Raw genomic sequence first — 16,333 nt, forward strand, 5'->3', positions numbered from 1 at the left:
GAAGAGCTGAATCAATAAACTACACCTAGACTGCACCCAATCGGAAACAAAAATAAATGAAAGGTAAGTTAAAAAGTCTTGAATTGATAAAAATTCTACTCATAGAAATGCAGTGAGCAAGAGGAGCCAGATAAAAAATTCTGAAGAAGTCACCATCTCCAGAACCTTGACAGAGAAACATGCAAAATGAAAAAAGCATTTTAGGTTTTATTTAGTGAAATACACTTTTTATACTGTTCATAACTCTTTGGCCTTTTTCTGAAAGTGGCAGAGGTCATAAGAGAGACACATGCAAACGTTATTGCGACGTGACTTTGTTTAACTTATATGGAAACGTATTTGATTTGGTATGGACGCTCACCGTTCAACGACATGCGTAAACGTATACTAGTAGTATACAGAAAAACTATACTTTAGAATTTCAAAAGTGCTAATTTACCAAATTGATTCTAAATTTCTAATAGACAATATCATTGTGCCAAATAACTTTATTTAAATTTTCAAGTAAAAATTTATTACTATCATATTACAAGCCCCTCCAACTAATTTCCTACCAATGACGCATAATTGGTCTATATATAAACCATTCAACTTCCTCCCCATTTGCACATACACACAAACCCATAGACTAATATATATACACATCACACCATCATCTAACAACCAAGTTGAAAAAAGGAAAAAAAAAACATAGTTGGGAAAATTCAAGTAAACCAAAAAGAAGCACACAATCTTCTTATGGTCATTAACTTAATCAATTAACAAATCTCAAACATTAAAACAACTAATTAATAAAACCCTCATCAATAATAGACTTGGCACAGTATTGATCTATCTCGGAGACACTCCTTTTGATCAAATTCACCATCAAACCATGTTTCATGTACATTGTGAGTGCTAACTTCGGCTCCACCTTGTGACCATTCACTACCTTCACATTGTACCGGTAAACTATTGAGGCCGCCGTAGCTTTCATCTGATAGTAGGCAAAATCTTTGCCTAGACAAAGGCGTGGACCGCCGTTAAAGGCCGTGAATTTATATGCCGACTCACTCATGAACCGTCCGTCTCTTAGCCACCTCTCTGGCCTAAACTCACGGCAGTCTTTTCCCCAAATAGCTTCCATCCGACCCATTGCGTAAATCGCGTATATAACTTTTTCTCCCTTCTTCAACACTGTTCCATCAGGAAATACGTCGTCTTCTTGAACCTGAATAATATTACCAAAAAATAAATAAATTTCAGCAGCACTATAGTAACCTCACGCGCGAGGTGATTGGTTTAATATAATAGAAAATTTAATTTGATTGAGTTGGTCGTCAGGTTCATGGGGAAACAACAAAACATTACATTCTTGTGTGCTACCAAGAAATCAAAATGGTTCTTTTTAAAAAGAACTTCATACTATCAACTTTATCTGGTTACACATTAGGTAACCTATAATAGAAATCAGAAAACAAACAGAAATGGGATTTTATGTTTTTTTTTTTGAAAGAGTTTTTTTTAGTTTTTACAATTCAATGTTAGTTACCAAGGGTTTATTTATCCTATGTTTATGATATTCATAAAAAGAACCATAATATAACCATTAACCAGTAAGTAGTTGATTCTAAAGTTTAATTTTATTCAAACAAAATAAATTCAAATCGGGTTTCTTGTTAAAGCAAATAAAAGAACAGAGCACATTTAGTTAAAAGTTACCTCTTTGTGATCCACGGGAACTGAAGGATACAATCTGAGAGCTTCAGACAAAGCAGCTTGTAGATAATCCATCTTCTTAATCTCTTCTGGTCCAAACACAGGTTCATAATCTCTCTTCTCTGCATTTCCATGGTCACCTCTCTGCCTCAGAATCTTACATAGCTCCACTATGATCTTCTCTTCCACCTCCGGATTCTTCTCTATCAACCAGAAGAACCAGCTCAGAGCCACCGAAGAAGTATCTCTCCCAGCAAGTATGAAGTTCACACAGATATCACGAAGAAACTTGTCTGAAAAACTCTCTCCCTTCTCATCTCTCAAACCCATAAACACCGTTAAGAGATCTGATCTCTTCGTAGTTTCACCCTCAAGAGACAGTTCTTTCTTCCTCGTCCTGATAACTTCATCAGCGAAATCATCTACACCCTTTATTGACTCCTTTAGCATCTTCTCTGTTCCTAAATTAAGATACCTCATAAACTTCCACACGCAAGTAGGCATGACGAATCTCGCAACCGCGGCTTCAGTAGCATCCTCAAACGCTTTTGCAAAGGGTATCACAGGTTGATCAGGACCAAGACATCCTGGATCGACTCCAAAAGCAATCATACATACGTTATCGAACGTTAGCCTCAACAAGACGTCTTGTAGATCTATAGGAGACAAGCTCTTAACCGAAGTCTCGAGAACAGGTAAGAGCCTCTTGTGAACGAGCTCAAACAAAGATTGAGTGGTCAACTGTCTGAATTTGGCTGAATGAAACTCGATGCTCGCTGTTTTCCTTTGCCTCTGCCAAGTCTCGTCATCCGCGTTGAATATCCCATCTCCTAAGAGGTCTCGGAGGTTGTCTCGAAAGTAAGAACCTTTAGGGAAGACAGAGAAACGGTTCTTGAGGAGATGCTCAACGTTTCTTGGGTCGCAGGTAATAGTGCTGTTAAGGCTGCTAAACCAAGGACCTCTGAACTGAAAAGTTCCGTTCTGAAGACAGAGAACATCTGATAGCCACTCGTAAATGTTTCTTCTAAGGGCAAAAGCTAGAGAGGGAAGCATCCCGAGAAACGGCCACACGGGAAGACCTTGGTATTTCTTCTGGCGCAAGGAATGTATAGTGACAAAGACGAAAAGGGCAATAAGGAGCTCAAGAATCTGAACATCTCTCAAAAGAAACAGCTTCCGTGAAACCAAAGGGTCACCGGAAGAAGAAGAAGAAGAAGAAGAGAAGAAAACGTCATTAAATGTGAAATTGTAAGAAGAATTGAAACTCATTGTGACAAAAGTGAAAAGATAGAGAGTGAATCTTGGAAATGAAGAATCAACAGAGGAGTTAAGAGAGATTAATAACAATGGAAGTCGTTAGTTAGCTAGTGGGTGGTGAAGAAATGTTGCATGAGTTTCTTGTGGGTATCAAGAAAAAAAAAACTTTGGCTCTCAGGAGAAATTGGTTTGATTTGGTGAGCAGACAAAAACTGTGAACTTTATATTCTCAAGTGGCTCCTCTTTGATTCTCGTGTATATTTTTGTTAACATTTCTTTCACTATAAGTAGGGTTCTTTTGGGGTTTTGCTTCCGTTTTTGAGAATTCCAAAGGTCGAACCTTTTTGGGGGTTTACATTATAAAAATTTAGGTTTGGGGGTTTACATAAACAAATAGAGTTAAGAACTTTATTTTGACCAAATGAGAGAGGTTGTTGGCGATGGGTAACCTAAATTAATAATACTATTTTCTCACTCTTACCATATATTCCCTCCGTTTCAAAATATAAGATGTTTTAGAGAACTTTTTTGTTTCATAATATAGGATGTTTTCAAGTTTTTATGCAAACTTTTAGATTAGTTTAGTATTTTATATTATGCAGTATTGTTTCTAATTGGTTGAACTTATTAAAAATAAAGACTTCTTAATCTGCGTGTTTTAATTAAAACATTCTATATTTTGAAATGGAGGGAGTACTATAATTTAGCTTTTTGCTTTCGTCCACGTTTGCTTCTTTTATTCTTATGAGAGAGTTAAATGAATTGTATATTCCCGATAAACAAAATAAAATGTAGGTATCATCTCTATAGAAAACTAATGATAATTTCTCGTCGGGGTATCTTATTATCACTAATTTGAATTTTTTATAATGGTATAATTAGAGAAAGTAGATGGCTAAATTTTAGTTATAATTAAGGTACTAAAAAATTGGAAGATCAATATGCAAAATTATTAAACAACAGCATGATCTATATACTAAAAGATCAAAATATTGAGAGGTTTTGTTTTTCTTACTTGTCACTACAAGAATTTTACTTGGGAATTTGATTTATTTTTAGTTAAATCAAAATTTTCTTAGTTAACTATGATTATTTTTTTTAATATGTAAATCATACATATATATACTTTAGATATTTGTAATCTAAAACATTTTTTTTAATCCACATATAGCGGGTAAATAGAATGAGAAATTTTATAAATTCTCTTATGTAAAATTTAATTTGTAAATAAATGAAGACTACAAAAAAAATTAAGCTAAAAAAAGATTTAAAATTTTCATCCAGTAATACATTTTTTAGTTTATAAAGAAATTATGAATTAACTTAATTATGCCATGATTACGTCAGATGTTTGTAAAAGAATAAAATATATATATAGAAAAGGCCTTCAAAGCAAATCTTTTTGGCCCATTATCAAGAAATAAAGCCCAACCATGGTGATGGAGCCGTGGATTGTTGTGTGCTCCGGAGTACTAGTACTAGATGCAGTCTTCTTCATCAATGGAGGTTTTTGATTCGACTCCAAGCTCTTGCGATTCCTGATGTTCTTCAGCCGTTTCTTGAAATCCTTATAACTGAGACGGTGGAGGATCGTTTGTGAGGAAAGAAACACAAAAATGGCGTCTCTTTTCAACAAATTCCAGCAGGTTATTGAATCATCATCTCTTGCTTTTTTTTTTTTTTTTTTGACCTTGTCCGATATTTTCCTTTCTGTTTTTTTAAAACTGGGTACGAAGAAAGTTTAAATTTTTCCGTCGGATTTAGTCATTTCTATTTGCATCAGTTTGTTGGAAGATTAGAAGAGATACAAATTAGGTTGAAGGAGAATCGTAAAGGTTTCGTTTTTAAGTGTTAGAATGTCATATGAAGTTGCTCATTTGATCAGTTTTTAGGATTCACGGGATCACTATGTAGAACTTACCATCTGCAGGGTTTAAGGTCCAGTTTTAAGGCACTTCTGATTGTAGACCATAGTTCAGTTTGTTTGATTACTTTGTGTTTTCTAGGCTGTTGGAGTTCTTGCCAAGAGTACCACATTTGCTAAGAACCCAAGGCAACTGCAATTTGAAGCTGACGTTAACAAACTGTTTATGTATACAAGGTTTGTTATTTGTCTCTGTGAAGAGTCAAAGTCTGATTCTTTTATGGATCTGTGTTATCATCATTCTCCCACTGCTCTCATGATACTCCATAGTTATTAATTTGTGTTTAGTTATAATCGGTTGGGAAGAGAAGCTGAGGAGACAGATGCAGAAGAGATCATTGAGATGGCTGGTAAAACCACTTTATCTGAGCAGCAGAAGCAAGTTCAAGAGAATATTCACTACCAAGTGGAAAACTTCTGCTCTTTGATGGATGAAATCCTTCTTCCTGATGTTAGCAAGAACGAGTCGGGCTCACTATCGACAAACCCTCCTCCTCCTCCTCGTAGAAGTGGTCTTACTTTCGCCGTTGGTAGTAGTAATGCTTCCTCAGATGCAGTTAAGCCTCGTAAGTGTTAGACTTTACTTCAACCGATTTGCGAACTTATGCTCACCGTTTTATTTCATCTTAAACTGATTCTTCTTCTTCAGCACAGTTGTTCCTGAGACAAAGCCTTTGAAACTCAACGAGGTCTCACAGAGATTAATGGACCAAATGGGCTATACCCTCGAGATCAAACCGTCTGTAATACCTCACCAAGACGCTGGTCAAGGTTGTTTCATTAAAGGCGAAGCAGATGTTGGAACCGTCTTAGCCTTTTACCCTGGGGTTATTTACTCTCCTGCTTTCTATAGGTACATTCCCGGGTACCCGAAGGTTGATTCACAGAACTCGTATCTCATTACAAGATACGATGGAACTGTAATAAACGCTCAGCCTTGGGGTCTTGGGGGAGAGTCTAGGGAAGTATGGAACGGGTCCTACACACCTAAGGTTGTTTCAAACACCAAAACCGCTGAAAACGGGTCAGACAGGTTATGGAAAGCGTTGAGCAAGCCGCTCGAAGGTTCGGGTAGAGCAAAAGATGTTCTTGAGAGGAGAAATCCATTGGCTTTTGCTCACTTAGCTAACCACCCGGCGAAAGAGATGACTCCAAACGTTATGATATGTCCTTATGACTTCCCCTTGATGGAGAAAGATCTGCGGCCTTACATTCCGAATATATCTTTTGGGGATTCTGGAGAAATAAAGATGAAGAGATTTGGAAGCTTCTGGTTTAAGACAGGGAGTAAAAACGGGTTAGAAGCTCCGGTTCTAAAGACACTGGTTTTGGTGGCAACGAGGGCGTTAAGTAACGAGGAACTATTGCTGAATTACAGGCTGAGCAACTCTAAGAGGCGACCAGATTGGTATACTCCGGTTAACGAAGAGGAGGATCGGAGAAGATGGAGCTAAGCGTCTCCAGTTCTCTTTTTTATGTTTTCTTCAAAACTTGAAAGGCTCTGTTTCAATTTTCAAACCATGCTCCTCTGTGTTCTTTGGACTAGCAATGCGACGTCGTTTCACTTAGTCTTTCACTATTTTGGTCTTAGTATTTTTCCAAGACTTTATTTTAATCTTTTACACTGTTTTCGGGTTGTTGCACAAAAAAAATCTTTGTTATTTGAGTTTCGATAGGTTATAGTAATAGATTGAAAGGTTTTTACCGTAATACTCTGCACGAAGAGCACCACACAAATATGTGATAGAACAAGTGCAACTTGGATAGGGAAACTGCATTAAGCCTATGTAATCATAGAGTTGGAACGATGGTGATGACTAAATTGATAGATTTGATTATCGATCAAGTTTGCTAGTCAAAGTTATTAAATTAACATCACATCGTTGTTCATAAATGTCCAAGTGTTTTCTTATTTGTAAATGATTTGACCTCCACTAGACAAATCCACATCCGCTAGAAAAAAGAAAAAAAAAATCTACATTTGAATATAAAATATGTATTAATGTATATATAAAACTCTAAAATTCTAAATCTAATTTCATGTTTCGAGGATAAGAAGTATCATATGGTAATAACAATATGGAGATGATGGACCTTAATTCTCAATCTTTTCGAACCATGGACCAAAACATGCAACTCCCCACTCTGTTGTGAGGTTGTCGCGGTTCGAATCAGGACCTCTGCAATTGCCTTTCTTTCTAAAGATTAACCAGTGAGGTAAGCAGGCTCCATGATAATTTATTCGTCTTCTCATAACACTCAAACAAGATATAGATGTCCTGTTAATGCCTATATTTTTAGAGTTAACAAAAAAACAAAGCAAAAAATGTAAAATTTGAATGGTAAAACATTTCACATTCTCATAAATGCCTCGTGACTTCATAAATGTGCAATAGGGTATGAAATGAGTACATGGAGACGTAGATACACATGTATGACGTATATAAACAGAAACTGAATCTTTTATTACGCAACCAAAGCCGTAACATTCTGTTTTGTTAGATGACAGGTATTTACTTTGCACATACATCACAATTCCCACATTATAAAAAAAATATGTTTTGTAGATCGATCGTTGCTAATTTCAAGGGGAGAGAGAGAGAGAAGTAAAACAGTGTTTGGTCAAAATCTCTCTAATCTTATGAACCGTCACTATCGTTAGCTTCTCCTCTGCTTTTTTTTGGATCCTTCTATTCCAATCCATTGACCAATCACTTCATTATCTCTAATTTTCTTAACATTTTTTTAATATATATTATCTTCTTCTTTTTGTGTTTATTATATCAATCATAAAATTTATACTCGCTCAGAAACGATACTATTTGGAACCATATCACAAGTTGCGTCTGTGTATATATAGGTATTTTCTATTTATATATCTAGTCTAACCAAAAAAGAGAATTTGCCCATAAAAAAGGAAACTCAATTTCCAACAAACCTTTCTATTTTTATAAAAGAAATTGCTACTATTGTTAATAATATCAATTTTGATTTTTTTTTTATACGTCTTCCGTCTTATNCAAACAAGATATAGATGTCCTGTTAATGCCTATATTTTTAGAGTTAACAAAAAAACAAAGCAAAAAATGTAAAATTTGAATGGTAAAACATTTCACATTCTCATAAATGCCTCGTGACTTCATAAATGTGCAATAGGGTATGAAATGAGTACATGGAGACGTAGATACACATGTATGACGTATATAAACAGAAACTGAATCTTTTATTACGCAACCAAAGCCGTAACATTCTGTTTTGTTAGATGACAGGTATTTACTTTGCACATACATCACAATTCCCACATTATAAAAAAAATATGTTTTGTAGATCGATCGTTGCTAATTTCAAGGGGAGAGAGAGAGAGAAGTAAAACAGTGTTTGGTCAAAATCTCTCTAATCTTATGAACCGTCACTATCGTTAGCTTCTCCTCTGCTTTTTTTTGGATCCTTCTATTCCAATCCATTGACCAATCACTTCATTATCTCTAATTTTCTTAACATTTTTTTAATATATATTATCTTCTTCTTTTTGTGTTTATTATATCAATCATAAAATTTATACTCGCTCAGAAACGATACTATTTGGAACCATATCACAAGTTGCGTCTGTGTATATATAGGTATTTTCTATTTATATATCTAGTCTAACCAAAAAAGAGAATTTGCCCATAAAAAAGGAAACTCAATTTCCAACAAACCTTTCTATTTTTATAAAAGAAATTGCTACTATTGTTAATAATATCAATTTTGATTTTTTTTTTATACGTCTTCCGTCTTATGCAAATGGTTACAACGCAACGAAATTATCATAAAATTCCAAATATAAACGATATAAAAGACAGTGCACAAGTTGCGTCTGTAGATATTATATTTCACCTCTAATGTAAAACAAAAAGAGAAATGCATATAAATAAGGAAACTCAAATTTTAACAAACTTTCCTATATAGTAATATATAAAACAGTCAAACAGAAAGTGCATATTATCATAATTAAAAAGAAGAAAAAAAAGAAAGAAAGAAAACTGAAATCTTCTTACTTTATCAAGATTTTGATTTTTTCTCATGTGTCTTATCTTATGAATATGGCTACCACCCAGTGAGACTACAGAGTGTTCTTATCTGTCTCTTAATACATTCTCTCTTTCTCTCTCTCACCACATTATATAAGATTACACAGTCACTTCACAATTTCCACAATAATAATAAAAAAGAAATGGGTTCTCATCATAGTCTTGTGTTCTCTGTTCTTCTCCTATTTCTTGTGTCCTCTTTTCTTAGCTTATCATCATCAGCAGCAGAAAAGCTGTGCAGTGACAACGACGGCGACAGTGGTTATTTCCGGTCTAGGGTTTTGGCGGCACAACGAGCTGATCGAGTCAAGGATCTTCCAGGACAGCCGCCGGTGAAATTCCGGCAATACGCCGGTTATGTAACGGTTAATGAAACACATGGAAGAGCATTGTTCTATTGGTTCTTTGAAGCCACTCATAATCCAAGCAAAAAGCCTCTCCTTCTTTGGCTCAATGGAGGTAAACTAAACCATAATCACATCCACTCATTCTATCTTCTATACGTCTCTCGGTTAATCGTATAGGTTACTTAGTGTAAAAAACTCATAGTGAAAGGATTAAAAACCCACACCAAGAAAAATATAATAAGGTTAAGGTGTATCATGCTTCGTGTGCATTTCATCTACTCGATATTGATTTCGAAATAAATATTTGATCCTTGCCCAACCTATATATTCGCATGTTAGTTTTGAATTTAGAAACTTTCATAAGTTTTTTTTTTGTGGTAACGAGTTTTCTTGACCAAGACCTCCCAAAAAAATAGGAAATATGTTAACTCAGCTTTTAAATTTACTACCTTGTGTTTGGTGAAAGTGAACTTATATATCCATGACATCGATCGGTATAGGGATTTTATTAGACTATTACTATTTAATAGACAAAACTATGTATCAGATAATTAGATTTATCTCTGATTGTTTTAGATGAAGAAATACACATCTTTTTTTAAATGAGTGTATATATATATAATGTAAAATAATTTTTAATGTGGGAATAAAATAACCCAAAAAGAAATAGGAATGTATGTAGTCCTTTTTGTATGCATGGAGACAAAAAAAGGTAACCGGGGAGAATATTAGCTGAACCTTCCTAATAGTAAGATGTATCTCATTTGGCAGCATGTCAAAATCAAAGAAACGTATGTGTGGTTAGTAGTTATCATCATCACCATCATGATGAGTTTTGGTTTTGAATTGGTTAAACTTCAATGAATTTTGGAAGCTTGTAATTATTCCACATGCTTGTTAGTTGTTACATGATCCTATATTTGCTAGCTTTTTTTCTTGTAGACTCATTTCGCTATATATTATTAATAATTACATTTCCCTTTATAGTTTAACAAAGAAAAAAAAAAAAAGCAATTTACTTTATAAGGATTTTTGTTTTCATTTCTTTACGATGCTTCATTATGCATCCATCTATAAGATATTTGCTATCCACATATTTCAACGTTTCATCATGCTCTGTTTTCTATGTTTATCATGTTTTTACACGTTAGAAGAAAATTTTCTTCATATAGCTATAGATAACCAAGGTAAGAAATCCAAATTTGGATGAAAAAAGTTCATAAAACANATAATCACATCCACTCATTCTATCTTCTATACGTCTCTCGGTTAATCGTATAGGTTACTTAGTGTAAAAAACTCATAGTGAAAGGATTAAAAACCCACACCAAGAAAAATATAATAAGGTTAAGGTGTATCATGCTTCGTGTGCATTTCATCTACTCGATATTGATTTCGAAATAAATATTTGATCCTTGCCCAACCTATATATTCGCATGTTAGTTTTGAATTTAGAAACTTTCATAAGTTTTTTTTTTGTGGTAACGAGTTTTCTTGACCAAGACCTCCCAAAAAAATAGGAAATATGTTAACTCAGCTTTTAAATTTACTACCTTGTGTTTGGTGAAAGTGAACTTATATATCCATGACATCGATCGGTATAGGGATTTTATTAGACTATTACTATTTAATAGACAAAACTATGTATCAGATAATTAGATTTATCTCTGATTGTTTTAGATGAAGAAATACACATCTTTTTTTAAATGAGTGTATATATATATAATGTAAAATAATTTTTAATGTGGGAATAAAATAACCCAAAAAGAAATAGGAATGTATGTAGTCCTTTTTGTATGCATGGAGACAAAAAAAGGTAACCGGGGAGAATATTAGCTGAACCTTCCTAATAGTAAGATGTATCTCATTTGGCAGCATGTCAAAATCAAAGAAACGTATGTGTGGTTAGTAGTTATCATCATCACCATCATGATGAGTTTTGGTTTTGAATTGGTTAAACTTCAATGAATTTTGGAAGCTTGTAATTATTCCACATGCTTGTTAGTTGTTACATGATCCTATATTTGCTAGCTTTTTTTCTTGTAGACTCATTTCGCTATATATTATTAATAATTACATTTCCCTTTATAGTTTAACAAAGAAAAAAAAAAAAAGCAATTTACTTTATAAGGATTTTTGTTTTCATTTCTTTACGATGCTTCATTATGCATCCATCTATAAGATATTTGCTATCCACATATTTCAACGTTTCATCATGCTCTGTTTTCTATGTTTATCATGTTTTTACACGTTAGAAGAAAATTTTCTTCATATAGCTATAGATAACCAAGGTAAGAAATCCAAATTTGGATGAAAAAAGTTCATAAAACATTTAATACATTAGTTGAATTCATATGCATGTGATGAATTCATGGATATAAAATTTATGTCGACGTTATATATATACATGTCTCTCCATATATTTAGGCTTTTATATAGGCTCCCGTGGGCGCATGCCCCTTTACTTTACTACTAAGGCACAGTGACACAAAAGTTATGCATCTATATACTATTATCTACCTATCAAGAAAAGTCAATTCCATGAAACTTAGAAACGGTCCTTCGGTCCATAATTCATAATTATTCCAAAACATTACACATGGTCCATGCACGTACGCACGCCCTAAAAGTTTCTCGAGTTTGTTTTTAATTGTGTGTTTCTTCATAAAGGCAAGTTTATCATTATAAGCAACAAACCATCTTAAATTTAATGGACCCTATATGCAATAATAATTGTGAATAAGAAAGTAATATATATAGAGTGAAGGATTAGGCCTACTATAACTAGCTTCACTTAAGTTAAATTTGGTGGTTCCGAATAATACAAAATAATGTATTGTAAAATATGATGTAATTAGCTATAGTAAATTTATACGATACGATCGATGGTGAAAATTGTAAATACAGGACCGGGATGTTCATCAGTCGGATTTGGAGCATCAGAAGAACTCGGACCATTCTTCCCTCAAAATTCCAGTCAGCCTAACCTCAAGCTGAATCCATACAGCTGGAACAAAGGTATACTAGCTCGATATCCATAAAGGACCATAACTATATCGCAATATTCAAATTTTCTCATTACCAATTATTATTATTTTTATTTTACCTTTAATTTTGTCAAAGATTTATCATTACAAATTGAATTAATATTTTGGGATATGATATGTAGCGGCGAATTTGTTATTCCTGGAATCGCCTGTTGGAGTTGGTTTCTCCTACTCTAACACAAGCCGTGATATAAGTCAACTCGGTGACACTGTCACAGGTACCATATAGTTCTAATTTTACTAAATGGACTAGTTTTGCTTGTAACTTGTAAGTAATTAAAAGATTGTGTAATGATTAACCAGCGAGTGACTCGTACAACTTCCTCGTCAACTGGTTCAAGAGATTCCCTCAATACAAGTCACACGACTTTTTCATCGCCGGAGAAAGCTACGCCGGTAAATTAATTATTTTTTTAAGTTAGAAATTCACCACGACATCGTTTCTACATATGTGATTATTACAAATCAAAAAACCAAAAAAAAAACATTGAATTATGTGTTTTGCATGGAATTAATTAGGCCATTACGTTCCTCAACTTTCGGAGCTCATCTACAATCAAAACAAGATTGCGTCCAAGAAAGATTTCATTAATCTCAAGGGTTTAATGGTCAGTGATCATTATCTTAAATCAATCAATACTTAAGTAGTTTTAGAGGCAACTAATCTAGTGGTATTTGCTGAGGAGGTAATGATGAATTTGACAATTGTATACACAGATAGGAAACGCGTTGCTGGACGACGAAACGGATCAAAAGGGGATGATAGATTACGCGTATGATCACGCGGTGATATCAGATGCACTGTACGAGAAAGTGAACCAACACTGCGATTTCAAACTAGAACATGTGTCTAAGGAATGCAATGGGGCTTTAGATGAGTATTTTGATGTCTACAAGATCCTTGACATGTACAGTCTCTACTCTCCCAAGTGTGTCCCCACCTCCACCAACTCCTCTACTTCCCATTCAGTTGCCGGAACTCGCCCCCTACCCGCTGCTCGGAACACCTTCCGACCCCGTCTCATCTCTCAAAATGTAAATATATATTTCATCTTTTTCACTTAGGAAAAAAATTATTTTCGTAACTGGATTTGATAACCGGTTAAAGTTGATTCTATATATACAGGAGGGATGGAGGAGGATGGCGGCAGGGTATGACCCATGTCTATCGGAGTATACAGAAAAGTATATGAACAGGAGAGATGTTCAGGAGGCACTTCACGCTAATGTCACCAACATCCCTTACCCTTGGACTCATTGCAGGTAATGTGTTACGATGTTTGGTTTTCATACAATAATATAAGAAGCTAGCACATATAGTTTTGGTTTAATTATGATTTTTATAGTTAAAAGGAAATTGAATCATTGTACTACTCTTCAGTTCAGTTTAAGAATTGTCACACCTAGATATTAATTCTACTCTTCACTATCATAGTTTAAGAAGAGTGATAAATGATTGATAAACCATGTTCGAAGCTAAACTAAACCAATGCATGGTTTACTATATATGTGCAGCGACACTATCTCATTCTGGTCTGACGCTCCCGCTTCTATGCTTCCTACCTTAAGAAAACTTGTTTCAGCAGGATTACGCGTATGGGTTTTCAGGTATATAACACATTAACACCTACTCCTTGGCATTTTTTAATGTAAAAATTTAACTTAAACACAAGCCATAACCGGTTTAAATTGTTTGGTAAAAAAGTGGTGATACAGACGGACGAATCCCTGTGACAGCAACCAGATACTCATTAAAGAAACTTGGTCTTAAGATAGTTCAAGACTGGACACCTTGGTACACCAAACTACAGGTTTGGTTCCAAATTACAAACTTTTAAATTCTTCCGAGTAAGCTAGAGTATGATTGACTCTAGAAATAAATTCCGTTTTCTTTCACTTGCCGGTTAGGTCGGCGGGTGGACGGTGGAATACGATGGGTTAACGTATGTGACGATAAGAGGAGCCGGACACCAAGTTCCAACATTCAAACCTAGAGAAGCACTTCAGCTCGTTCATCATTTCCTAGGCAATAAGAAACTTCCTACTTTTCCCTTCTGATAAAATTTTCACTCTACCCCCACAGATTTGATTATCTCTATATAATTCTTAAGAAACAAAAATAATAAACAGATTTGACCAAAAGAAGCCATTAAAATTGTATATATGGCGGCTTATCACGTCTAACATTTTGTTCCTTCTCGTGTTACTGTGATCTCCAAAACTCTCATCTCTTGGATGATTCTTACACAATGTAGTCATCAAAACCACACCAATCTAAGGTGAAAAATATTAACAAAGAACATATATATGTAAGTGTATTATTGATATTAAAGTATTAAACTACACATGAAACAACAGAACTATTGTTATGTAGAGCATCACGAGGCTACACTAGACCATAGCCATGCAGGCCAAAACACAACATAACTATTTTTATGAAGAGCGTCACGAGGCTACACTAGACCACAGCCATGCGGGCCAAAACACAATAGAACTATACTTTTGAAAGAAAAAAAACAGAACTACATATACTAACAAGAGGTGTACGTTGTAGAATTAAGATATCGAACTGACTTGATTTTATTGACTGCCCAAACTTGGGTATTTATACACAATACAATGAGAAAATAAGATAAACACGAACAGAATAAGATAAACACGAACATCACAAACTTAGGCTTATAAGCCTTATCACAAAAATCCCTAAGCCTTATCTCAAATTAGAGACTTATCCTCAATACTCCTCCTCACGTTGGAGTGTGTAAGTCATGAACACCCAACTTGGACAAAAGAAAATGAAACTGATCACGCCCCAAAGCCTTTGTAAAGATATCCGCAAGCTGAGCATCAGTCCGCACATATTGCAACGTGATAACACCATCACGATAAGAATCCCGCACTGCATTACAATCATTTTCAATGTGCTTAGTATGCTCATGAAACACCGGATTAGTAGCAATGTGAATCGCAGCTTTGCTATCGCAGAACATGCGACCAGGAGAAGAAAGTTTGACACCCAATCCTTTTAACAACTTGCGCAACCACTTAATCTCCTTTAAAGCAACAGCCATCGACCTGTACTCGGCCTCAGCGGATGAATGAGAGACAATGTCTTTTTTCTTAGTCTTCCAAGAGATAGGAGAAGACCCCATGAACACCACATAAACACTAAGAGAACGGCGAGTTAACGGACAAGAAGACCAATCATAGTCACAATAAACTGTTAACGTCAAATCCTTATCAGCATTGAGCAAAATACCATGAGCAGGAACATCCTTGAGAAAATGAACAACACGCAAGGCAGCATCCCAATGAGCCTCACAGGGAGTTTTCATGAATTGGGACAAGACATGAACCGAGTAACACAGATCAGGACGCGTATGAAGGAGATACAACAAACGACCAACAAGTCTTCGATAGGGCTTAGGATCAAGTAGAAGAGGACCATCATCTTTTGCAAGACCATGGTTCTGTTCAAGTGGCGTAAAAGCAAAACGAGAATCGGACAAATCATAGTCAGAAACAATATTCAGCGCATATTTTCTTTGAGAAAGAGAAATACCATTTGAAGCACGACTCACTTCAATGCCTAGAAAGTATTTGAGTTTTCCCAAGTCTTTCATAGAGAAACAACGACTTAAGTAGTTTTTAAACTGTCGAAGCATATAGGCATCATCCCCACAAATGACAAGATCATCAACATACACTAGAACATGAAGCTCAATACCTCCACGAGAATAGGAGAACAAAGAGTAATCATCATATGATTGAACAAAACCGAAACGAAGCAATGAGTAGGATAGCTTCTTAAACCAACACCGCAGAGCATGCTTTAAACCATAAAGAGACTTCCTAAGGCGACATACTTTACCAAGATGAGTGTGACGAAAACCCGGAGGAAGTTTCATGTAGACCTCCTCATCAAGATCACCATGTAAGAATGCATTATTAACATCCATTTGATAAACTTCCCACTGATTGGCAGCTACC

The 16,333-nt window shown here is 35.0% G+C and overlaps 3 protein-coding genes across 3 annotated transcripts; 2 read left to right on the forward strand and 1 right to left on the reverse strand.

Annotated features, from left to right (window-relative positions):
- Positions 474-3,217, reverse strand: LOC104706620 (cytochrome P450 86B1-like). The gene is made up of 2 exons (XM_010422816.2): positions 1,702-3,217; positions 474-1,210 (listed from the first exon to the last, which is right to left on the reverse strand). Exons 1-2 carry the CDS (start codon positions 2,965-2,967, stop codon positions 785-787), a joined length of 1,692 nt encoding a protein of 563 aa, XP_010421118.1. The 5' UTR covers positions 2,968-3,217; the 3' UTR covers positions 474-784.
- Positions 4,424-6,486, forward strand: LOC104706621. The gene is made up of 4 exons (XM_010422817.2): positions 4,424-4,601; positions 4,962-5,056; positions 5,168-5,445; positions 5,534-6,486. The coding sequence occupies exons 1-4, from the start codon at positions 4,572-4,574 to the stop codon at positions 6,331-6,333; spliced, it is 1,203 nt and encodes a 400-aa protein (XP_010421119.1). The 5' UTR covers positions 4,424-4,571; the 3' UTR covers positions 6,334-6,486.
- On the forward strand, positions 8,922-14,570 carry LOC104706622 (serine carboxypeptidase-like 34). The gene is made up of 10 exons (XM_010422818.2): positions 8,922-9,408; positions 12,204-12,314; positions 12,466-12,561; positions 12,647-12,739; positions 12,863-12,951; positions 13,061-13,378; positions 13,470-13,606; positions 13,859-13,951; positions 14,049-14,154; positions 14,252-14,570. Exons 1-10 carry the CDS (start codon positions 9,093-9,095, stop codon positions 14,399-14,401), a joined length of 1,509 nt encoding a protein of 502 aa, XP_010421120.1. The 5' UTR covers positions 8,922-9,092; the 3' UTR covers positions 14,402-14,570.

Source organism: Camelina sativa, chromosome 8 (genome assembly GCF_000633955.1).
Source record: "Camelina sativa cultivar DH55 chromosome 8, Cs, whole genome shotgun sequence".
Classification (NCBI taxonomy): domain Eukaryota; kingdom Viridiplantae; phylum Streptophyta; class Magnoliopsida; order Brassicales; family Brassicaceae; genus Camelina; species Camelina sativa.